This window comes from Hypanus sabinus, chromosome 2 (assembly GCF_030144855.1).
Source record: "Hypanus sabinus isolate sHypSab1 chromosome 2, sHypSab1.hap1, whole genome shotgun sequence".
NCBI lineage: Eukaryota > Metazoa > Chordata > Chondrichthyes > Myliobatiformes > Dasyatidae > Hypanus > Hypanus sabinus.
In genome coordinates, this window is record NC_082707.1 from 63,324,986 (window position 1) to 63,349,666 (window position 24,681).

Genomic DNA, 24,681 nt, shown 5'->3' on the forward strand with positions numbered 1-24,681 from the left:
GGGTCTAAGCCTGAAACATTACCTGTTTATTCCTCTCCAGAGGTGCTGCCTGACCTGCTGAGTTCTTCCAGCATTTTGTGTGTGTTGCTCTGAATGTTGAGTCCCTGACATGTCTGGTGATCTTCCTACAAATTATAACAGCACAAATTATAACACACAATTCAATCTCCATGTTAATACTGAGAATGTAATCACTTTCTAAGTAATTAGCTACTCTTTGCGTTACTGTTGCTGTTTGAAAAACGAATGTATATACAAAGTGTTTTACAAACAGAAGACTTGGCGCAAGGAACATAAACATTAAAGACAGAATTAACTATGGCTCACGAAACAATATTGCATTAAGTGAAGTTGTTAGAAGTTGAAATCCAGGAGAATAAAATACCTACTGGAGTTAGTTGCTGACAGCTCTTAATGAACATGTTACTAAAATTAGCTTTTCTGATAATGTTTCTACACAGATCAAGGCACAGAAGGCCCTCACTTGTTAAAAGCAGATCCAGGTAATTATATGTTTCACTGACTGGAATTTAGTGGTAGTTTATAAGAAATAAAATTATCAGTAAACACACATTGCATTAAACCACAGCATTCCATGTTTTAGTAAATATTTGCAGCATGTGAAGATTCTTTTCTATTCCCATCTGCACTCACCCCATCTTTCCACCACCTTACAGTGAGAGTTCCTCTTACCCTTGCATATCACCCCAAGAGCATCCACATCCAAGATATCATTCCACACAACTGCTGCCATCTCCAAAGGGAGCCTACCACCAAACATATTGTTCCTTCCCTCCACCCTCACTCACTGCTTTCTACAGGGTTCACTCCCACCACAATTCCCTTGTTCATTCACCCCTCCCCTCTAATCTCCTTCCAGGCCCTTATCTGGGCCAAAGTGCTACACCTGCCCATTCACCTCCTCCTTCACCTCCGTTCTGTGCCCCAAACAACTGAGGCAATATTTCACCTGTGAATCTGCTGGGATCATCTTATGTCCAGTGCTCCTGATGCAGCCTCGTCTACATTGGTGAGATCCGTCTTGTCGGGGGTCCGCTTCGTTAAGCTCCTCTGCTCCATCTGCCAAGAGTGGGATTACTGGCGGCCACACATTTTTACTCCAATTTGCATTCCTGTTCCGACATGTCAGTCCATGACCTCCTCTTGTGCCATGATGAGGTGGAGGAACAACACCTTCTGTCTGGGTACTTGCAACCTGATGGCATGAATATCGGTTTCTCCTTCCAATAAAAAAAATCTTACCTCCCTCCTCTGCTCTTCTACTCCTTTTTGTGGCCTCTTGTCTCTTCTCATCTGCCCATCTTCTCCTCCTGTGTCCCCTCCTCCTTCCTTTTCTCATATGGTCCACTCTCCTCTCCTATCAGATTCCCAACCTGATATCTTTCCCACCCACCTGGCTTCATTTATCACCTTCTAGCAATCTTCCTTCCCCTCCCCCCCCCCCACCCTTTTATTGTGACATCTTCCCCCTTCCTTTCAAGTATTGAAGAAACGTCGACTGCTTATTCATTTCCATAGGTGTTGCTTGACCTGCTGAGCTCATCCAGTATTTTGTGTGTGTTGCTTCTTTTCCATTTACCTACATTTAAAATGTTTATAACAATTAATAAGTAAATAGAATCAAAGTTACAAGTCAGAGACCATTTATCAACAGGAAACAAAAGAAATTAGTAAAGCTACGGGAAGGATGGGGGTTGCTTTCTCTGCTGGTGGCTAAAACCAGGGTGACATGGAGATATGTTATCTGGCCAATGAGTGAAAACACAGACAGAAGAATGTAGTAGCTGTGAAATGTGGAGTAGGAGAATGTGCCTGACAAGTCAGGCTGAGTACGTCCTATATTCCTGCAGAGTGATTCTAAAAAACAGTTGGAAAGAATCAAGCTGGGCTTATAAAACAGACGGATGACTGATACAGATGTGAGAAATTAAGTAACTTGAAGCTGCATAATTCAATATTGAATCCAGAAGGGTGCAACGTGTCCTGACAGATATGAGTGTGGTCCTGATGCTTTCTTTGTGCCTTGCTCTGGCATTCCGGAGGGCACAGGCAAATAAGTCAGAGTGGGATTGAGATGATGATAGGAACCTCTGGGTTATCCATGTGGATTTAACACAGATGTCCTACAAAGTGATGACCCAGTGTGTATTTCATTTCATCAATGATGAGAAGACCACATTGTGAGTGCTAAATGCAGGGACCAAGATTAGAAGTAGTGTTGAATTATTTGTTCAACTGGAAAGACCATTTGGGGTTTCTGGATAGAGGGTAGGGAAGAGGTGAAGGGACAAGTTTAAGGAAGAAAGTGGATGAGCTTAGAGCTTGGATCAATACTTGGAGCTATGATGTTGTGGCCATTACAGAGACTTGGATGACTCGGGGCAGGAATGGCTAGAGTGCCAGGCTTTAGATGTTTCAAAAAGGACAGTGTGGGAGGCAAAAGAGGTAGAGGTGTGGCAGTGTTGATCAGAGATAGTGTCACAGCTGTAGAAAAGGAGGGATTGTCTCTGTGGCTGGAAGTTAGAAACAGGAAGGGGTCAATAACTCTACTGGGTGTTTTTTATAGACCACCCAATAGTAACATGGACACTGAGGAGCAGATAGGGAGACAGATTCTGGAACGGTGCAATAATAACAGGGTTGTCGTGATGGGCGATTTTAATTTCCCCAATGTTGATCGGCATCTCCCTAGAGCAAGGGGTTTAGATGGGGTGGAGTTGTTAGGTGGGTTTAGGAACGTTTCCTGACACAATATGTAGATAAACCTACAAGAGGAGAGGCTGTACTTGATTTGGTATTGGGAAATGAACCTGGTCAGCTGTCAGGTCTCTCAGTGGGAGAGCATTTTGGAGATCACAATCACAATTCTGTCTCCTTTACCATAGCATTGGAGAGGGATAGGAGCAGACAAGTTAGGAAAGCATTTAATTGGAGTGTGGAAATATGAAGCTGTCAGGCAGGAACTTGGAAGCATCAGTTGCGAACAGATGTTCTCAGGGAAACGTATGGTAGAAATGTGGCAAACGTTCAGGGGATATTTGCATTGCGTTTTGCATAGGTATGTTCCAATGAGACAGGGAAAGAATGGTAGGGTACAGGAACCATGGTGTACAAAGGCTGTTGAAAATCTAGTCAAGAAGAAAAGAAAAGCTTACAAAAGGTTCAAAAAAAATTTAATGATAGAGATCTAGAAAATAATAAAGCTAGCCAGAGGGAGCTTAAGAATAAAATTAGGAGAGCCAGAGCGGGCCATGAGAAAGCCTTGGCGAGCAGGATTAAGGAAAACCCCAAGGCATTCTACATGTATGTGAAGAGCAAGAGGTTAAGACGTGAGCGAATAGGACCAATCAAATGTGACAGTGGAGAAGTGCATGGAACCAGAGGAGATAGTGGAGGTACTTACAGAATACTTTGCTTCAGTATTCACTGCAGAAAAGGATCTTGGTGATTGTAAGGATGACTAACAGCAGACTGTAAAGTTTGAGCATATCAACATTAAGAAGGAGGGTGTGCTGGAGCTTTTGGAAAACATTAAGCTGAATAAGTCACCAGGACTAGACAAAATATACCCCAGGATACTTTGGAAGGCGAGGAAGGATATTGCTGACCCTCTGGTGATGATCTTTGCATCAACGATGGGGACAGGAGAGGTTCCGGAGGATTAAAGGGTTGCAGATGTTGTTTCCTTATTCAAGAAAGGGAGTAGAGTGAGCCCAGGAAATTATAGACCAGTGAGCCTTACTTCAGTGGTTAGTAAGTTGATGGAGAAGATCCTGAGAGGCAGGATTTATGAACATTTGGAGAGGCATAATATGATTAGGAATGGTCAGCATAGCTTTGTTAAAGGCAGGTCGTGCCTTATGAGCCTGACTAAATTTTGAAGATGTGACTAAACACATTGATGAAGGTAGAGCAGTAGGTGTAGTATATATGGATTTCAGAAAGGCATATGATAGGGTACCCATGCAAGGTTTTTTGAGAAAGTAAGGAGGCATGGGATCCAAGGGGACATTGCTTTGTGGATCTAGAATTAGCTTGCCCACAGAAGGCAATAGGTAATTGTAGACAGGTCATATTCTGCATGGAGGTCGGTGACCAGTGGTGTGCCTCAGGGATCTGTTCTGGGCCCCCTACTCTTTGTGAGTTTTACAAATGACCTGGATGAGGAAGTGGAGGGATGGGCTAGTAAATTTACTGATGACACAAAGGTTGGGGTTGTTGTGGATTGTGTGGAGGGCTGTCAGAGGTTACAACTGGACATCAATAGGATGCAGATCTGGGCTGAGAAGTGGCAGATGGAGTTCAACACAGGTAAGTGCGAGGTGGTTCATTTTGGGAGGTCAAATAAGATGGCAGATGGTAAGGCTCTTGGCCGTGTGGAGGAGCAGAGGGATCTTGGGGTCCGAGTCCATTGGACACTCTAAGCTGCTGAGCAGGTTGACTGTGTGGTTAAGAAAGCATACGGTGCATTGGCCTTCATCAACCATAGGATTGAGTTCAAGAGCCAAGAGGTAATGTTACAGCTATACAGGACCCTGGTCAGACCCCACTTAAAGTACTGTGCTTAGTTCTGGTCGCCTCACTACAGGAAGGATGTGGAAACTATAGAAACGGTGCAGAGGAGATTTACAAGGATGTGGCTTGGATTGGGGAGCATGCCTTATGAGAATACATTGAGTGAACTCAGTCTTTTCTCCTTGGAGCGACAGAGGATGAGAGGTGACCTGATAGAGGTGTATAAGATGATGAGAGGCATTGTTCGTGTGGATAGTCAGAGGCTTTATCCCAGGGCTGAAATGGCTATCAGAAGAGGGCACAGTTTTAAGATGCTTGGAAATAGCTACAGAAGAGATGTCAGGGGTAAATTGATTATACAGAGAGTGGTGAGTGCGTGGAATGGGCTCCCAGCGACAGTGATGGAGGCAAATACAATAGGGTCTTTTAAGAGACACTTGGATAGGTACATGGGGCTTAGAAAAATAGAGAGCTATGGGTAACCCTAGCTAATTTCTAAACTAGGTGTTTTTTTGGCACAGCATTGTGGGCCGAAGAGCCTGTATTGTGCTGTAGATTTTCCATGTTCTATGATGTATTTTATATTCAAGCATTTTGCAATCGTATTCACCAAGGGAAAGATCACAGATGAAGGTTGTAGGATATTCATTATTTCAGTAATATTGTTTGATATATCGTTTGAGAGGCAACTTGGATCCATTCCCATTTTCCTACTGGAGCAACGAGTCCACAGCAGATGCCATCTCGTTGACTCTTCACTCAATCCTGCAACATCTGGACAGCAAAGTTCCATATATCAGGATGTTATTTATCAACATCAGCTCAGCATTCAATAGCATCATCTCCTCAAAACTAATCAATAAGCTCCAAGACCTTGAACTCAGTACCTCCTTGTGCAATTGGATCCTCAATTTCCTCACTTGTAAACAGACCCCAGTCAGTTTTGGTTAGCAACAACATCTCCATCAGCACAAGTTCACCACAAGGTTGTGTGCTTAGCCCGCTGCTCTACTCACTTGACACCTATGAGTGTGTGGCAAAGCACAACTCCGTTACCATAATCAAGTTTGCTGATAATACCACCGTTGGGGGCTGAATCAAAGGTGGTGATAAATCAGCATCTAGGAAGGAGATTGAAGATTTGGCTGAGGGGTGTCATAACAACAACCTCTCACTCAATATCTGCAAGACCAAGGAAATGTTTGTAGACTTCAGGAGAGGAAAACAAGAGGTCCATGAGCCAGTCCTCATCAGAGCTGGAGAGGGTTAGCAATTTGAAATTCCTGGGTGTTATTATTTCTGAGGACCTGTCCTGGACCCAGCATGCAAATGCAATTGTGAAGAAAGTACAGCAGCGCCTCTACTTCCTTAGGAGTTTGTAGAGATTCAACATGACATCTAAAACTTTTGAAAAAAATTCTATGGATGTGTAGCGGAGCATGTATTCACTGGCCTGCATCATGGCCTGGTATGGAATCACCAATGCTGTTGATTGGAAAATCCTACAAATGGTAGTGGATTTGGCCCAGTACATCACAGGTAAAGCCCTCTCAACCATCTACATGAAATGCTGCCGTAGGAAAGCAGTATTGATCATCAGAGATCCTCATCACCCAGGCCATGTTCTTTTCTCCTGCTGTCATCAGGTAGAAGTTACAAGAGCCTCAGAATTTACACCATAAGTTTCAAGATCAGTTACTACCCTTCACCCATCAAGCTCTTGAACAAAACTAGACTCACTAACCCATCCACTGAGATGTTACTAAAACCAATGATATCACTGTAAGGACTCTTTACCTCAGTTCTCATTATTTATTGTTATTTATTTATATTTGCATTTGCACAGTTTGTTATCTTCTGCACTTTGGTCTTTCATTGATCCTGTAATAGTTACTATTCTATAGATTTGACTAGTATGCCCATAGGAAACTGACATATATGGACTTAAGATAATAAAATTTACTTTGAACTTTGATTATGCATTTTTGTTTGTTTACATCAGGGGTGTCAAACTCATTTTAGGTCACGGGCCGGATTGAGAAAAATGCCACTTCATGCTGGCCGGATCAGTTGTGCACGCGAGTGCTCCCACAGCTTTCGTTGCCTTCATTTTTTCAACCTGCTCTTATGTGTCTCAGTCTCTGCTATATCTAAAATTGTTTCACTTTACAAATTTCATTTTTTATGAAGCAGATTGCCTAGCAAGCATTCTTTTTATGATTGGTATTAACTTACAGACGTAGATTACAAGAAAGTAGGCAACGAGAAAGAAACGATGCTATTTCGGCTAAGATTGTTTTGGGAGCCATACCTTTTCCATTAATAAACCGTTTGAAATCAAGCACTAGCAAACACAAATGTAGACCTAACGCAGTGGTGTCAAACTCAAATACACAGTGGGCCAAAATTTAAAAATCGGTACAAGTCGAGGGACGGACTGGTTCAGCGTTTATTGCAAAACTTATTGAAATGAATTTATTACACATATTAACCTGGAACTAACAAAGCTTAGGTTATTGCCTACAAAAACAACATTGAACATTAAATAAATAAAAAATCAGTTGCATTTATTTCTTATGGCTTTATCTGCAGCTTTTCCGGAGTAATTTCTAATGAAAACATTTTTCCACAGGCCAACACTCTGTGATTCACACTAGTCTATGCCAGATACTTGGCATCTCATCTTGGATGCAAGTTCATCAATGTTTGGAGTCAGGCTCTGAGCTGAGGAAATCTTCAGAATTGAGTGAGTTCATCAGAAAGACGACTCCTGTGTGATGGTTTGTTTATCTTCATCAAAGAGAACAGTTGTTCACACAGATATGTGCTGCCAAACATAGAGAGCATTTGAGCAGCTTGGGTACGGAGCTGGGGCATTGTGTCGGGAATGAAACGTAGAAACTGTGCAGCGCCCACCGAGTCATACTTTGCCTTGAGTGTGTCACTACATTGGAGTTCAATCAGCTCCATTTGTATGTTGGTTGGTGCGCTTTCCATGTCAGCTGCAAATGGATTACTGAGCAGTTCAAACCTGCTGTTTTGGGCTTCAAAGTTAGCAAATCGCCATGTGAAGTCGGCACCAAGTATGCTAAGTTTTTCAGCAAACTTTGCACGTGGGAACACTGCGGTAGAAACCTGCTCTTTCATAGTTTGGCAACACGGAAAATGGCTGAAGTTTTCTTGCTGCATCTGCGTCTCCCACAGGCGCAGCTTGGTTTTAAAAGCCCTCACTGCAGCGTACATGTCTGTGATCACACGACCCCGCCCCTGAAGCTGCAGGTTGAGCGCATTGAGATGGCTCATGATGTCACACAGAAACGCCATTTCACAAAGCAACTTTTTATCCCGGAGCTCTGTTGTGCCTTTCCCTTTGCTTTCCATGAACTGACAGATCTCCTCACGCAACTCGAAACATCTTTTCAGCACTTTTCCTTGGCTTAACCATCGCACCTCTGTGTGATAGGGCAAATCATTATATTCTGAACCCAACTCCTCCAGAAACGACTTGAACTCGCGGTGATTTAAACCTTTGTCTCTTGTGAAGATAACTGCTCGTGTTATGGTGCTCATTATATGTTCCATTTTCAAGGCTTTGCCACACAACGATTCCTGATGTATGATGCAGTGATAAGCTGTCAGCTCACCTGCGCCGTTTTCCTCCCGCATCTTCTCCCGGATCCTGCCCACCAATCCACTCTTTTGACCGCACATCGCGGGCTTCTGTTTCTTGTCCAGATGCTTGTATTTGTCGTGGTGTTTCGTTTCATAGTGTCGTCTTACGTTATATTCTTTAATTACAGCCATACCATCTCCGCACACAAGACAAACAGGTTTGCCCTTTATATCTGCGAACATATACTCTGCCTCCCACCTGCCTTGAAACCCCCTGTTTTCAAAGTCCACCTTTTGTTCAGCCATTTTTGGGGTGAGGGATAGCTGAAAGTTGACTCACGTGACTAGCGCCATAAGGATGCTGATGAGAGAGTAAGGCAAGCGCGAGCAATGCATTGGCGGTGCATTGTGGGATTTGTAGTATTAGTGGTTAGAAAAAAAAAATTATTCATTAATGATATTCAGGAAATAAACCAGGGAAACCGAATAAACACTAAAAACCCTGAAAACCTGGTACCTGAATAAACTCAGCATTAGCCATATCATACGCCATAGGCGCTTCGATTACTGGGGCCAGCTTTAATAGTAATTAGATATTATCTCACGGGCCAAAGATAATTCCACTGCGGGCCGGATTTGGCCCGCGGGCCTTGAGTTTGACATATATGGTTTACATAATTCATTATGGGTTACACGTGAAAGTACGTGAATGGCATATGTCATTATACCATCATTTCATATGTGAGTGCCTTATGAAAGATAAAGTAAATAGACAAGTATCCTGGTTTCTGTGTTTTTCCTTTGATTCATTTCTGGAGTTACAAAACATAACAGTGTGAGGAGGAGGGTTTAAGTGCTGCACGTTTCTTTTCTTCGGAAGAAGAGAGAGATGGTTGAGCTAAAAAAAGGCAGAAGATGTGTGAAATTCATGAGTTCATACACTGAATAGCATGTGATAATAAATCAATTTTTTTAAAAGGCAGAAGTGGCTGGCAACATCGGAAAGATAGACTCATTCAGTTGCACAACAGATAACAGGATGATGTATACTGAATGAATTGAGCAGTATTTTTAAACAAATGAAAAAAACAATGAGAAATGAGTGCCAGTGTTACTGAGTGCAGTATGTGGAAAAGCATACAGTTGCATAGCAGTTTAACTTCTGCAACAAAACCAGCTGAAATGAGCTTTATTGATATCATGAACATATTGCAGGAACACTTAAAACCAACCATTCCTGATTGCAGGATGCTTTAGTTTTCATAAGCAGCATCAAAGGGAAAGGGATTCCATTTTGGTTTACGTGGCTGAATTGAAGAGGCTGTCCAAGCATTGTTAGTTCAGTGATGGGCTTAATGTTGTACTGAGCGATCATTTAGTCTGTGGAACGTTCCAAAAAAGCAGTCAAAATGGCTCCTAACTAAAGTACAACTCCCATTTAAAAGAGCAGTTGAAATCATTTCATCAATGGAAACAGTCAGAAATGCAATTGAGTTGCAGTATGGAATGAAAATGAACATGAGCAATATTGTAACATCTAACCAGAAACCTGTCTGACTGAACATATTGCATTATTGTTGTGTCAGGGCTCACATATACCTGAACAATGCAGGTGAAAATTGCAGAAAATACAACAAAGGAGGTCACATGCAAAGAGCACATCAGGCTGACAAATGGACTTAACAGGGAAGAGAAAAAGATAAAAAGTCAAGTTCCATTTTCAAAAAGAGCACTAATGTGCATGCTGTTGATAAAAAAAAATCTGATTATGATGAGAATGACACAGGACTGTGTGGCCTTCAGATTTACAATGTGAAAACTGTCAAGTGACCAGCAATATGGCTTACATTGGAAGTGAACAGCAAATTAATTAAAATGTAATTGGACACTGGCTTGGCTGTTTCAGTCATTCCACAAAATGAGTTTGAACAGCAGTTCAAAGATACTGAACAGAAGCCTGCAGGTATCCAACTGAGAACCTATACTGGAGAAAAGATAACTCCTGTCGGAATAACATTCGTAAGTGAAATGCGACAACCAACCAGCCACACTGGACTTGTATGTCAGGAGGACTAGCATTGTGGGGCTGTGATTGGCTGAGACAAATACAACTTGGTTGGAGGTCCGTCCACCATTTGCACGTCACATCTGCTACAATAGAGTCAACTGAAAGTGAATTAAACAAGGTACTGGATGATGCCACAGCAGTGTTCAAAGATGGCGTTGGAAAAATCAAACATATCAGGGGTGAAATAGTGTTAAACTGAAAATGCCACACCAAAACTTTACAAAGCTTTACAAGCTGGTTCCTTATATCAGTGATAAGTAACCAGTGAACTAGATCACATGAAGGCTGAAGGAATTCTTTCCAATGTTGAATGGAGTCTGTGGGCAATGCCAGAGGTTCCAGTGGCCAAGAAGGATGGGTCTGTCAGGATCTGGTGATTTTAAGGTCACCATCAACTCAGTACTGAAAGTAGAGCAATACCCTCTGTTCAGGATAGAGGATATCTTTGCAAGCCCTTTTGAGGGGAAACACTTCAGCAAAGTGGACTTAGCTGAGGCCTGCCTACGTTAGATCAATAGTTCCATTTAATATCAGAGATTGAGTACAATATACATCCTGAAATTCTTGTTCTTTGCGGACATCCACGAAAACAAAAGAACACCCTAAAGAATGAATGACAGTAAAACTGTTAAAACCATAGAGCCCCCACTCCCCCCTCACATGTACAAGCATCAGGAGAGCAACAACCCTCCCCCTTCCCCACTTCAATAAAAAAAGCAGCATTCTCCACCCACCGAGCAAGCAATTGCAAAGCCCCAGGAAAGGCTGTGATCTGCAAAACAAGTCATTCATCCGACAATTCACAGGCTCTCTCTCCCCAATAAAGGGACAGAGAAGTGTCCCTTTTCACAGTGAGAGGGGAGACATAATGAAATAACTCGCGGATTTGCGATGATGAAGTCTATCGCTTCGCTTTTTTCTGTGTTCTCCAACTCCAGAGTTGGCAACCGTCTCTTCCCCACCAATGCGCAATTCGCCAAGTACAGAGCCCCTGACACTGTTTCTGATTTTCTCTTTTCTCCTGCAACACTTCAGTCAGTGGCACCAGCTTAGAAACGGCTCATCCCCGGAACCGTGAAGCCTCGGAAACCTGAAGGCACACTCATCTTCTCGGCCATGCAATTGGGACCTTGAAAAGCGGCTTGTCGTGAGCTTCCAGGAGCTGGCCCTACCGCTGCAAAGGACTGAAGTCAGGGTCTCTAACAGAACCCCACCACCCTAAAAAGGAAAAAGAGAGACTTCAAAGGTAGAAATTAAGCTAGAGATGCAAGAAGAGTCTAATGTGTTTCACCATAAATACTCAGAAAGGACTTTTTCACAATCATAGGCTTATATTTGGAGTTGCTTCTGCACCTGCACTCTTGCATAAAGTATGGAGCAGGTGCTGCAAGTTTGTCTAGGCACTCACTGTTATCTGGATGATATCATTGTTACTGGTAAGGAAGACAAGGAACATCTCCAAGCTCTCAGGAAAAGATTAGAAGATTATGGGCTCAGAATATGTTGCAGCAAGTGTGAATTCTTTAAACCAAGCATCACTCACTATGGTCACTGACTAGTACATCACTGACACACTATGATTATACAAACGTGCTGAGAGAAGTCAAGCGGTGGTGGATATCCCAACGCCGAAGGATGAGTCACAGCTACAGTCCTTCTTAGGATTTGTCAGTTACTATAATAGGTTCCTGCCAAATCTGGCTACTGTGCTTCATCTCTTGAGCTGGTTACTATAGTTTGGAAAGAAATGACAATGGTTAAATTAGTGTGAGGTGGCTTTGCAAAAAGCAAAAGAAATGGTGACATCAGACACTGTACTCATACATTGTGGTCTGGATTGTTTTGTGAATCTTGCCTTATGGTATACTTGCAGTCCTGTCACATGTTATGAATGATGGCATGATCATCCCATAGCCTTTGCATCACATTGCTTTACCTCTGCAGAGAAAAATTGCATACAGATTGACAGTAAGGTCTAGTTTGGGTTGAAAAACATTTTAACCAGTACCTGTATGGCAGAGGGTTTACCCTAATTACTGATCATCAACCACTGGTGTCCATTTTCAATCCACAGAAGAGTGTTCCACTAACAGCAGCAGCACTAATGCAGAGATGGGCTCTGTTTCTTGGAGGACACAATTACAAGATCGAATTCAAGAGGATGACTAATCATGGAAATACTGAGGGATTGTTAGATTTACCCTTTGAAAAGGAAATAGCTGAAATATTTACAAAAGTGGAAACTCCTCTTGATTTATTCTCCTTAATTAAATCCAAAATCTCCCTATAACATGGAGATGATGTAAAGGGAAAGCAGAAAGACTCCACATGTCTCACATCTACATGGCGACCCACACTGAGCACAGGGGCTCCCCAGGGCTGTGTGCGCAGTCCACTGCTGTTCACTCTGCTGACCCACGACTGTGCAGCAACACACAGCTCAAACCATATCATCAAGTTTGCCGATGAAACGACCGTGGTGGGTCTCATCAGCAAGAACGATGAGTCAGCTTACAGAGAGGAGGTGCAGCAGCTAATGGTAAACACAAAGTACACTGCAGATGCTGTGGTCAAATCAACACGTACAAAAGCTGGATGAACTCAGCAGGTCAGGCAGCATCCGTTGAAATGAGCAGTCAACGTTTCGGGCCGAGACCCTTCTTCAGGACTGATGAAGGGTCTCGGCCCGAAATGTTGACTGCTCATTTCAACAGATGCTGCCCAACCTGCTGAGTTCATCCAGCTATTGTACGTGCAGCAGCTAATGAACTGGTGCAGAACCAACAACCTGTCTCTGAACGTGAACAAAACAAAAGAGATGGTTGTTGACTTCAGGAGAGCACAGAGCGGCCACTCTCCACTAAATATCGACAGCTCCTCTGTAGAGATCATTAAGAACACCAAATTTCTTGGTGTTTACCTGGCGGAGAATCTCACCTGGTCCCTCAACAACAGCTCCATAGCCAAGAAAGCCCAGCAGTGTCTCTACTTTCTGCGAAGGCTGAGAAAAGTCCATCTTCCACCCCCCATCCTCATCACATTTTATAGAGGATGTATCGAGAGTATCCCGAGCAGCTGCATCACTACCTGGTTCGGAAATTGCACCATCTCAGATCGTAAGACCTTGCAGCGGATAGTGACGTCAGCTGAAGTGATAATCTCTTCCAATCATTACAGACATTTACACCACACGCTGCACCCACAAAGCTATCAGCATTATGAAGGACCCCACGCACCCCTCATACAAACTCTACTCCCTCCTGCCATCTGTGAAAAGGCACCAAAGCATCTGGGCTGTCATGACCAGACTGTGCAACAGTTTCTTCCCCAAGCCATTAGACTCCTCAATTCCCAGAGTCGAGTCTTGACACCAACTTACACACACAACTGAACACCACTCCACTCCCTTTGCAAATTTTGTTCATTTCTTTCTCAATTCCTAATAAAATATTGTTTACATTGTTTACATTTACATTTATATTTACATTTACATCATCTATTATATTGTAACTTGCCCTTTACTGTGTCTATTGTATATTAATTATTGTACTGTCTTGCACTGTGTTGTGTACTTTACATAGTCCCGTGTAGGTCTTTTATTGTTGCTGTTTACTGTACCAGCAGTTATGGTTGAAATGACAATAAAACTGACTTGACTTGACTTGACTTGAAATGGCTGGAATGTGAAGCAGAAATTCCAGTTCACCCATTTTCACCAGCATCAGAATGAACTTGCCATTGACAGGCTTTGCCGTATGTGGGGAGTGAGAGTTATACCATCCCAGCTGAAAGCTGAAGTGCAGGAGGGGCTACGTGCCGGTCATCTAGACGTCATCAAAGTGAAATCATTGCCTTGAAGCTTTGTCTGGTGGCCTGGGATCAAGCTTGCCATGCACTGTTGGGATGGCAACACATCCAGAAGATACCAAGAGCAACGCTACTCCATCCCTGGCAATGTCCTTCATTGCCCTGGCAGGGTATTCGTATGGATTTTGCCAGGCTTTTCATGGGCACACATTTCTTGGCAATGATGGATACAGCTACAAAGTGTTCACAGTAGCTTCCACTGCAGCCTTACACACTGTTAATGTGTTGAGAAGACTCTTCTCAAGGACAGGTGTTCCAGAAAACAGTTCCAGTCTTTCCTGAAAATAAATAGAATAAGACTGATTACATCTGCACCCTACCACTCAGCTATAAATGGCTGGTGGAAACGGGTTTTGAAGTTACAGCAGTGATTAACTTGCAAACACTCTTGTATCCTGCATTTGATGTTCACAATATGGTCTCCCCTACACTGAAGAATTCAATCCAGATTTGGTCTTCATTTTGTGGAGCACCAGTGTTGAGTCCACAGACGTGGCCCTGAGCTCACTGGTGTGTCTGTTTAATTTAATTGCCCGTCCATCTCTCACTCTGATCTATTGTATTTGCCTGAGGCCTCCTGAGCCCCACAGCAAAGCCCAGTGCATGCTTTAGGTATGGCGTCTCAATTCTGTCTGGGTACATTGCAGCCTTATGGACTCAATATTAAATTCTACAACTTTAAGTAACTTGATATTTGGTTCAGTATCTGTCATTCATCTGCAATGTTGGCTCTGCTTATTTTTCAACCTCTTTTGTCATTCTTGTCTGGGAGTGGAGGACGTGATCAGCCCCACATGCTGGGCACACTCTGCTTTTTTGCAACCTTCATTCTTCTGTCCACATTTTTTTTGTCTGTGGTCTCACTCTTAAGCTGCTCTCATTCATTAAATAACCAGATGATTTTGTTTACCTTTTATCCCCCATGGCACCTTAAGTCTCAATCACCACCAAAGACAGCAACCTCTACCATTCCAAGATTCTTTTGTCCCCTTTTCAGTTCTGATAAAGGGTCTCCAACCTGAAATATAAACTCTATTTCTCTGACATGCTGTATGTGTATTTACAACATTTTCTGTTATTAATCTAGATTCACAGCTTCTACACTTTATTTGGCTTTCACTTATTCGATGCCCAAGTACTTTGGCTGATGATAAACACTTATCAGTTAAATATAGTGAACTGAATTGAATTGAATTGTCTTTATTACTTTCATCCTTCATATACATGAGGAGTGAAAATCTTTACATTATGTCTCCATCTAAATGTGCATTGTGCAATTTATAGTAATTTATAATAAATAGTATATATAAAAGGATAGTAAATATAGAAATACAGTTGTGTCAGCCTGAGTTAATCAGTCTGACGGCCTGGTGGAAGAAGCTGTCCCGGAGCCTGTTGGTCCTGGCTTTTATGCTGCAGTACCATTTCCCAGATGGTAGCAGCTGGAACAGTTTGTGGTTGGGGTGACTCAGGTCCCCAAAGACTCTTCGGGCCCTTTTTACACACCTGTCTTTCTAAATGTCCGGAATCGTGATAAGTTCACATCTATAGATGCACTGGGCTGTCCACACCACTCTGTGCAGAGTCGTGCAATTGAGGGAAGTACAGTTCCCATACCAGGCAGTGATGCAGCCAGTCAGGATGCTCTCAATTGTCCCCCTGTAGAAAGTCCTTAGGATTTGGGGTCCCATACCAAACTTCCTCAACCGTCTGAGGTGAAAGAGATGCTGTTGTGCCTTTTTCACCACACAGCCAGTATGTACAGACCACATGAGATTCTCTGTGATGTTTATGCTGCAGAACTTAAAGCTGTTCACCTTCTCAACCCCGGATCCATTAATGTCAATAGGGGTGACCCTGTCTCCATTCCTCTACAACCAGCTCCTTTGTTTTTACAACATTGAGGGAGAGGTTGTTTTCTTAACACCACTGTGTCAGGGTGATGACTTCTTCTCTGTAGGCTGCCTCGTTATTATTTGAGATCAGTGTAGTGTCTTGAGCAAATTTAATTAGCAGATTGGAGCTGTGGGTGGTGACACAGTCATGAGTATACAGTGAGTAAAGGAGGGGGCTTAGTACACAGCCCTGAGGGGCACTTGTGTTGAGGGTGGAGGGGCAGAGGTGAGGGAGCCCACTCTTAACACCTGCTGGTGATCTGACAGGAAGTGTAGGATTCAGCTACTCAAGGCAGAGTGAAGGCCAAAGTCTCTGAGCTTCTTGTCAAGCCTGGAAGGAATTATGGTGTTGAGTGCTCAAATTTTAAATTTGTTTTGGAATTATGAAATGTAAGGGTAGAATTACTGCAGAGGACTCTGCATGCAAAGGGTTGAAAATCACAATGCTACTCCCTACTTGCTTTTCAGTTCAAATTCATGATTATTTTTTCCACTTAAGGTATTTTTGATTGTATAAAGTAAATCTACATAGTGACTGATGTTTTTTTTGATTTTCTTGGCTTCAGCACTGTATTTACCTACTTTAAGTAGGCATGACATGCTCTTGCATGTCAGAAGCAGAAGGTTTATAGTTATGTTGTTAAACTGTTTTTATTACTGTGCTGTTGAGAGCTTTATGGATTGTTAACAGGGTTTCTGTTGCACTTCCTGAACATGCTCTTTAATTTTACTATGTTTGATGGGATCCAAGAGCAGCACTTGTTTCAAACACATGCAGATGTCAATATTTATTGAAAGAACTGACTTCAGTACCCTACAAGCAATCTCCCTAAAAGATGAAGAAAAAATAAAAACACAAAATGCTGGGATCTCTCCCATGGCCAAGGCATTTCGAGCCATGCAGTCGGGAGCCAGCCCATCAAAGACAGAAAGACATCGTGGGCATGAGGAGCCTGAATGAGCGTTGAACAAGGCTTGTTTTCCTGGAGCCAGGGTGAGTTTAGGGCACAGAACTGCTGTTGATCTTACCAGGGAAAGCTTGGGTCTGGAGGAACAGTACAAGGGGAAGACAAAATTCTTGCCCAGAAATGAAGACAGAACTTCAGAGACCAGAATGTGGGAACCTATGGTGTTCAAAGCTTTGATCTTATTTTCTTCATGGGAACACTGCTGTTTTAATTATTTTATTCTATTTTACAGGGGACTGCAGCACTGAAGATACAACAACTGTAAAGTCAGACCCAGGTCAATTTAATTTAATGATTAATTTACAAGGCCTGAATATTCATAAAACTCTCTTTGGACAATTGTTATTGCCGATGATTAGTGCCAGGACTGTTACATCGCAGGCAGATCTGTTTTCTGTTTCATGTATCACACATGAATCAATTTTCTCATAACTTATTTCACTAAAAGGGAGAATGCAGATTTGGAAAGTAATGGCCAGGCTCTCATTCTTGATTCTCCAACACTTCACAATATCAAATGAAAGACTGATGTTACTTTCCCCATGTCTTTGGATAGTAACAGCTGTTTATTTCTTCTTGATAATTAGGTCTAGTTCCACATATTTTCCCATCCCTTATTCTAAATGTTAATTTTTATTATGTAAGCTTAGAGAATGAGTTTCAGTGGTTATCGACGATGACAATATAAACATTGATTAAAACATAATATTTGCTTTCACAATGATCAGGTATAATTATCATGAAGTATTTTCAATTTATTGGCTGTTAGTGCCTTCAGAAGAAATAGCTAAGACAACAACTGTTGGGGAAAACTACCTGGGAAGGTGATAAAATATGTCCCTTCCCTTTTGTTAACTGTATATGTTTTTATCATCTGTACCTTGTACCATGGGTCAACTCGAAGTCCAAATCTTAATTCATAACCACATCTGCAAACTTAATAAAAATGCACAAAGGCTTTGAATTTGAAAGGGTGCTTTGTGGGGTTTGGTAAGAACTTAACATAAGACACATGGGCAGAATTAAGCTATATGGCCCATTAACTCTGTTCCAGCATTTGATCATGGCTGATTTATCATCCCTCTCAAATGCATTCTCCTGCCTTCTCCCTGCAATCTTTGACGTTCTTACAAATCAAGAACAAATCAACCACTGCTTTAAATATACCTAATGATTTGGCCTCTACAAACATCTGTGGCATTAAATTCCACAGATTCATCACCCTCTGGCTAAAGAAATTCCTTCTCATCTCTGTTCTAAAGGAACATCCTTTACTGTACCCTCTGGTTCTAGATTCTCCCACTAATGAAAACATCCTTTCCATGTCCATTCCATCCAAGGCTTTCAATATTTGTTAAGTTCCAAGGTGATCTCCTCAATCCTTCTGAACGCCAGTGACTATAGAACAAAGGCTATCAAATGCTCCTCATATGTTAACCCTTTCATCCTTGTGATCATTCCCTTAAACCTCCGTGGGACCTTCACTAATGCCAGTGCCAGCACATCCTTTCTTAGATAGAGAGCTCAAAACGGCTCATAAAACTCCAAATATGGTCTGACCAACACCTTATAAAGCCATATTAGATATTTGCTCTCATATTCTAGTCCTCTCAAAGTGAATGCTAACATTGCATTTGCCTTCCACCAGCTTGCAGGTGGCTAAGATAATACTCTAATAGTAATTTGTTTGAAGAAGCAATAAATCTTCTGAGCATAACCATGGAAGTGTTGTCATTTCTGATGTATATCAGAAGGGTAAATTAATTTCATGTTTCACTGGTATAACCTTTCTTTCAAAGGTGTTCCCTGAAAAAATTGTCCTGCAATCCCCATGGATATGCTATTTTGTAAAATCTCCACTTTCTGTTTTAGATCCTTTCCAGACTAACTTGCTAGATACCTCCGGTTTAAGAATGTCTTCTTTTTAATGTTCTGGTCACAGAGCAGTCAAGGGAGGAAAAAGCTGCAAAAGAATACAACAAACAGGTGTGGAATTAATGGTTTAAGTTACATAACCCATTTAGAAGATGTGTTAAAGAGAAGACTATTATCAACAGGATTTAATGTTGTAAGCCCTCACCGTATGGACCATGCCCTTTAGCTTTTCCACCATGCTCCTATCTCCCAGCAAGGAAGCTACTCTGCTCTGCTGCCTTTAGTGCCTGTTGCTTCCTGTCTACAAGATTGTAATGCTTGTGGCATCTCAAGCGAATCACCATATGTCAAGGGTGCCAGGCCATGCACATTTGACAAGGTTAGCCAATTTCTGTACACCTGGGAGTGTGCCAGACAGATCCACCCAGAGATGAAGGTGTTCTTTGTTAGGAATTTTGATTTATGAATATCTCTCTGATTGGTTTAAGATTTAATACCCTAGACACACTCATTAAAATTAGGTCTGTCGAAGTGACAAGCAAATAGGTTTACAAGGGTAGATTATATGGACCTGAGATCATTACCATGGTAATGTGAAATAACAGTTAAAACTAAATTCCATTGTACTGTATATTCTAGTGTCAAATCTTTACAATTATTGTTAAAGAAAGACTAAATCTTTTTTCTCATAGACTTATATATCAAGCCATCATGTCCAAGTTGTGACAGTCAAACGGTGAGAAACTTATTTATTTTTAGAAACTCTAATATACAATATTTTTAAAAGGCAAGAACCAATAAGGCAAAAATAAAATTGTATTATGAACTAGTACCTCTCTGATGTCTTGTAACCAATTCTAATAATAACTGTTTCTCTACAGAACCAAAACTTCGAACAAGTAACACCAAGACAGATCTCAGAGGAACGTTTCTGGTAAGAATGTTGCTCAAATCTTGGATATATAGCACAGGATGTTTGCCAGAGGACAATTTTAATTAATATTTCCTTATCTTTTGTTACAAATACAGTTTAAAATTGGATCACGAAGGAACCTATCAGTGTGTTACCACTGGCCTGGTATTTGAAGTGACAGAAAAAGTTGACATTGTTTACTCAATTCTGTCCTGGTACAAATACGACACATTTCTGAAAGACAACTGGAAACTTTGTGGCCCACTGTTTGAAGTGAAGAGTGATCCAACATTAATAAAAAGTATTTACTTCCCTCATTCCCTCTGCTTAGCAAGTAAGAGAATTTTTTGTTGTGATAGTTAACTATGTCATTTTCTTAAACTGCTGTTTGTAAACTTTGCTGCGGAACTTCACATTATACTCCACTAGGTGGCACAATAAACTCACTTTGCAATGTCAGTAATTTTGGATGGGAGACCACAGCAATGATACATACATCCATGAACTTGATCATAGTCTATTCTATGACTTATTAGAGTTGCAAGGATTGTAAGAATTTTAAATCGTGTGCTCCAAAATCTGAGTGTTAGAATTTGAAAACAAGATTAGAACCATAGAACCATAGAACATTACAGCACAGAAACAGGCCTTTTGGCCCTTCTTGGCTGTGCTGAACCATTTTTCTGCCTAGTCCCACTGACCTGCACCTGGACCATATCCCTCCATACACCTCTCATCCACGTACCTGTCCAAGTTTTTCTTATATGTTAAAAGTGAGCCCGCATTTACTACTTCATCTGGCAGCTCATTCCACACTCATAATGTTGGAACATACCAAGTAAAGTGGTCCCTAACAGATACAAATATTCTGCTATTTAACAATTGGTGCAGTGTCTTAGTGCAAACATTTCTAAGTGTATCCATCATCGATTGAGCACCACTATCTTCATTCTTTCAAATTTTTATGATTCATGTATTGCAATTGAATTATGTGTTTGTAGGAGCTGTATAAGCACTAAACTTAATGATACATTGGCACAGCTTGATGGCTTCAAATTTTCAGACCTTTATTTTCTGGGAAGTATGCTTCTAAATGAGTGGGAGTGGGATCATGTTGCTTTATTAGGACCATTGTATTCAGATTGATTTATAAAATGTTTTACCTTTTCATATTTTTATCACTTTTTTTAACAGAACACTTAACTGATTTAGAATTTAAAATTTTACACATAAAGGACCGGAAGGCCGAAATTGAGCCTATAACTGATCATTCGACCACGCACGTTCAGTGGAATGTGAGCTCTCTGTCACCTGTTGGACCAATATTCCAGACCACTTCCCAGGATATTCAACATCACGGTGTTGTGCTGATCTACAAAGTAATTAATGACCACCAGTCCTTACTGTTTCATGTGTATATGGCAGCAAACAATGATTCAGTAATTAAGGTATGAACAATTCCAACCCCGTTCACTAAAATCATCTTTACAAGTTAAATGTTTTTGGTAAGATCTACCCTCTGTTAAGTTGTAATAACATTTCAGTCATGAATGAATACAACTATTCACTGGTCAATGATGGAAATATAATGTAATTCAAAAAGCATTTGTATGAATTCTTGTTCATTTTCAGGACATTATCAAGGCAGAAAAACATGCAAAGCAAAAATCAGTAAAAATTGATAAGCCCTCGGCTTGCTGCAAAAAGCTGACCAATGGCAAAACATACCGACTCCTGGGTGAACCGCACGCTGAAATCATCCCTGAGGTACATTCAGTGAATGGTTATAGACTTGTTTTCAAATGATTTGCACACAGGCTTCCATATCTTTATAGTGTATATGCATCTATTTGTTGGCTGTCATATCCAACTATGACAGGAGACCTGTGTAGGAGAGTTCTTAAAGTGGAAAAGCCAATGCACTGGGTCATTTCCATTCTCTCGACCTTGGAAGTCCAGGTCCATTGGTACAAGCAGTTGACACAATGGGGGTCTTCCTTGGTTGCAGTTAATGACCATGACTTCTGTGCCTTGTCACGCCCTTATCTCACCATGAAGTGTTGCAGAACCTCCTTCCTGGCGTTTTGGATCTCTCTGTTGATCTCATCCGCCCAGTCCACCGGAGCTGACTTCACTTGCTAGGACAGGCATGCCCCTGTCTCACCAGAGTATGAGGCTGCCCTGTCGAAGCAGTGCAACCACATACAAACAGCTACTGGAGCCACAGGTGAGAGCTGAGTGTCTGCTGGCTCCAAAGGTGAATGAGCTGCCCCCAGATGGACACAACGAGCCCCTTCACCAGTGTTACTGTTGTTTTTGTTATAGCTTAAGAAATATGCCATCTTAGAGGGAGAAAAGAATGCAGGAATTTGCATTAACATGATGCCTTCATGCCCAAAGCAATTTGTGTGAAATTTAAAGTGTGGTCATTGTTCAGATATCGTAAAAGGCAATGGTAAAGGGGTAAAAAAAAGGTGCCTCAAACAGCAGTGAGGAATCTGTACATTTATGGAGTTGTTGATTAAGGAATTATACTGGCTGGGACACCAAGAATAGTGCCATGAAATTTTTAATGTCCAAATGAAAATGTAGAAGGGACTTGAGAATACTCCTTCACCATTGAACTGAAGCATTGGCCTAGATTATTTGCTCATGCGTTGGGCCATCAACTATTGATGCAGAGAAATCTGTGTCACCTGAGCTATAACTAATTTGGGATGATTTATCAGCATTTTGTAAATCAGATGTTTATCATTTGCGACTGTAACAAGCAAAGATCAAGCACGTTTGTTTTGGTATAGACCGTATATTTATATTTCTCTACAATTAGATTTAATGTGCTGTTCATAACCAGGATAGCATTTGCAGAGGGTTTTTTTTGAAAGCACATAATTGCACACTTTTGTTCAGATTCTGTATTAAAGTCCCTTGTGTATATTCATTTTAGTGAGATTGTTCATATGTTGATTTAGGTAGCTTGCTTATTCTAGTTCATCCTTTTATTATACAGTGTTTACATGTTTAAAATTCCATTTTGTTCTCAGCCTTTGAGTGAAGACATAAATTTTCCCAGGCCTGTTGCAAGCAGAACAAAAATAATTTCTTTTTGGATCCGATCTCCCCCTCACCATTGCTGCCAATATGTGAGCTATAATTATCTCCTTAATGTAGGCAATTGTGATTTGTGTTTATACTAAATTAGTTAAAAAGACACTAAAGGCTAGAATTATAACTGCTGATACAAGAAAACAATGTATGTTCATTTGAAATACTTTTTACCCCATCAGCCAAAATATGGGATGGTGAATTTAGACATGGTGTAGTGGTCACCCATTGGGTTCAATAGAAGTGTATTTCTTTCATAGTTTGTAACAGATGATTAAAATCCAGTGTAACCCAACACAGGGCATCCTCAGCTTTTAAGCCTCTGGTTCATTCAAAGCTGCTGCTGCTGATTCGTGCTGCATCTCTCAGTTCGCTGCTCACTGGTCTATCAGGAGTGTCTACAAACCCGATATTTAAGAAGTGAATCTTCATCTGATTTTCCATCTACATTCCCAAAGTGCAAGCATTCAGACGCCATGTTCCTGTCATTACATATTTCTACCAGGAGTGCCTGGCTGCGTATCTGTAGGGTTTCCTTGGCTCCCTTGCATGAAGAAGACATCTGTTGCAAACACTTACACGAATAGCCTGACCAGATCCCGATCTCCTGGGAATATTCTCACATTGCCCCTCAGCACATCATTAGAACTTTCAGTAGCAGTTTCCCCTGTAACTTGTAGATGTTCCTTTGAGATCTACCTGCAAAGATTGCACCATGTCAAGCTACACTGTCACAAACCTGAGAACAGGGAACAGTGAGGTGAAGTTGTGAGCGGAAGGTGGAGTCTCTGTAACACGATTTCACAGCAATAGTGAGAGCAAGAGCAAAATGAAAGAGTAGGGCCCATCAGGGACAGCAAGGTAACCAATATGTGGAGACAAGGAATGTGGGAACAGTTCTTAATGATTACAGGGCAACGATCATCATGGCCTCATGATGTAGTTAAGGAGAATGAGTAAGAAATATTGGTTGGATAAACACAGTGAAAGCAGAACTGCTAAGTAGCATCCTTAAAATAAACAGGTCTTTATTGAAATTTATCCCAGATTGTCAAAAGATGTGAGCGAGGGAATTGTAATGACTCAGGTTATAATTCTTCACTTCTCTATGGCTGTAGGTGTGTTGTCAGCTGATAGTGGACCATATCTTGTAAGGAGAATAACAGAACTTGCCTGCTGTGCAAATTATTGGAATTAATTCAGGAGGGGAAAATAGAATTTCATTTGGGAAGGCACAGATTAATCAGTGGCAGTCAGCATGGATTTGTTATGGCAAGATTATGTTTGATTACTGTGACCATTTTTTTGAGGAAGTGATAAGAACAGTCAACAAGGACAATTCATTTATTATTGTTTGTGTGAATTTTGACAAGGCTGTGGACAAGATCCCAAAAAGTAGAAGGATTCACAGGAGAGTAGCAAATTGGATCCAAAATCATTTGCAGTTGATACAAAAAATAGCCAAGCGTTTGACAGGCAAGAGGGACTAATGAGACTACAGGAAAATTTAAATATTGTTGTCCTTTAAGTAGAAAATAGTGAATGATATTTAATCAATACATCTGGACAGTTACAAAATATAAGGTTATGTGAGGATTTTGAGTGATGCTGGTGTATGTGGGTGATTAGAATTGCCCATATGAGATGCAAGATGTAGAAATCAATAGCAGAGATGTTTTGCTGGAGCTTGGAAGTCTACAGCTTGAGCTCTGCATGGTTTTCTGGTCATCTCATTCAGTTTAATGATATATTAGAGGGTGAAGAAAATATTCTGTTATCAGATCAATCTATATTTTTCAATTTTGTTGGCTCAAGCTCATCTGACTGACCTGTATCAGCTTC

At 41.3% G+C, this 24,681-nt stretch overlaps 1 protein-coding gene across 6 annotated transcripts in view; it reads left to right on the plus strand.

Moving 5' to 3' along the window:
- si:dkeyp-97b10.3 (NACHT, LRR and PYD domains-containing protein 1b allele 5) overlaps positions 1-24,681 on the plus strand; it is a 68,645-nt gene that overhangs the window by 24,894 nt on the left and 19,070 nt on the right. For 4 of the 6 annotated variants that reach the window (XM_059947198.1, XM_059947205.1, XM_059947233.1 and 1 more), the window contains exons 6-12: positions 462-503; positions 17,179-17,223; positions 19,514-19,557; positions 19,703-19,755; positions 19,851-20,068; positions 20,929-21,182; positions 21,367-21,501. In XM_059947198.1, coding sequence (XP_059803181.1) covers positions 462-503; positions 17,179-17,223; positions 19,514-19,557; positions 19,703-19,755; positions 19,851-20,068; positions 20,929-21,182; positions 21,367-21,501 — 791 coding nt within the window. Of the gene's footprint in view, positions 1-461; positions 504-6,958; positions 7,283-17,178; positions 17,224-19,513; positions 19,558-19,702; positions 19,756-19,850; positions 20,069-20,928; positions 21,183-21,366; positions 21,502-24,681 lie in introns of those variants that run through there. The other 2 variants (XM_059947214.1, XM_059947223.1) reach the window with 2 other exon arrangements.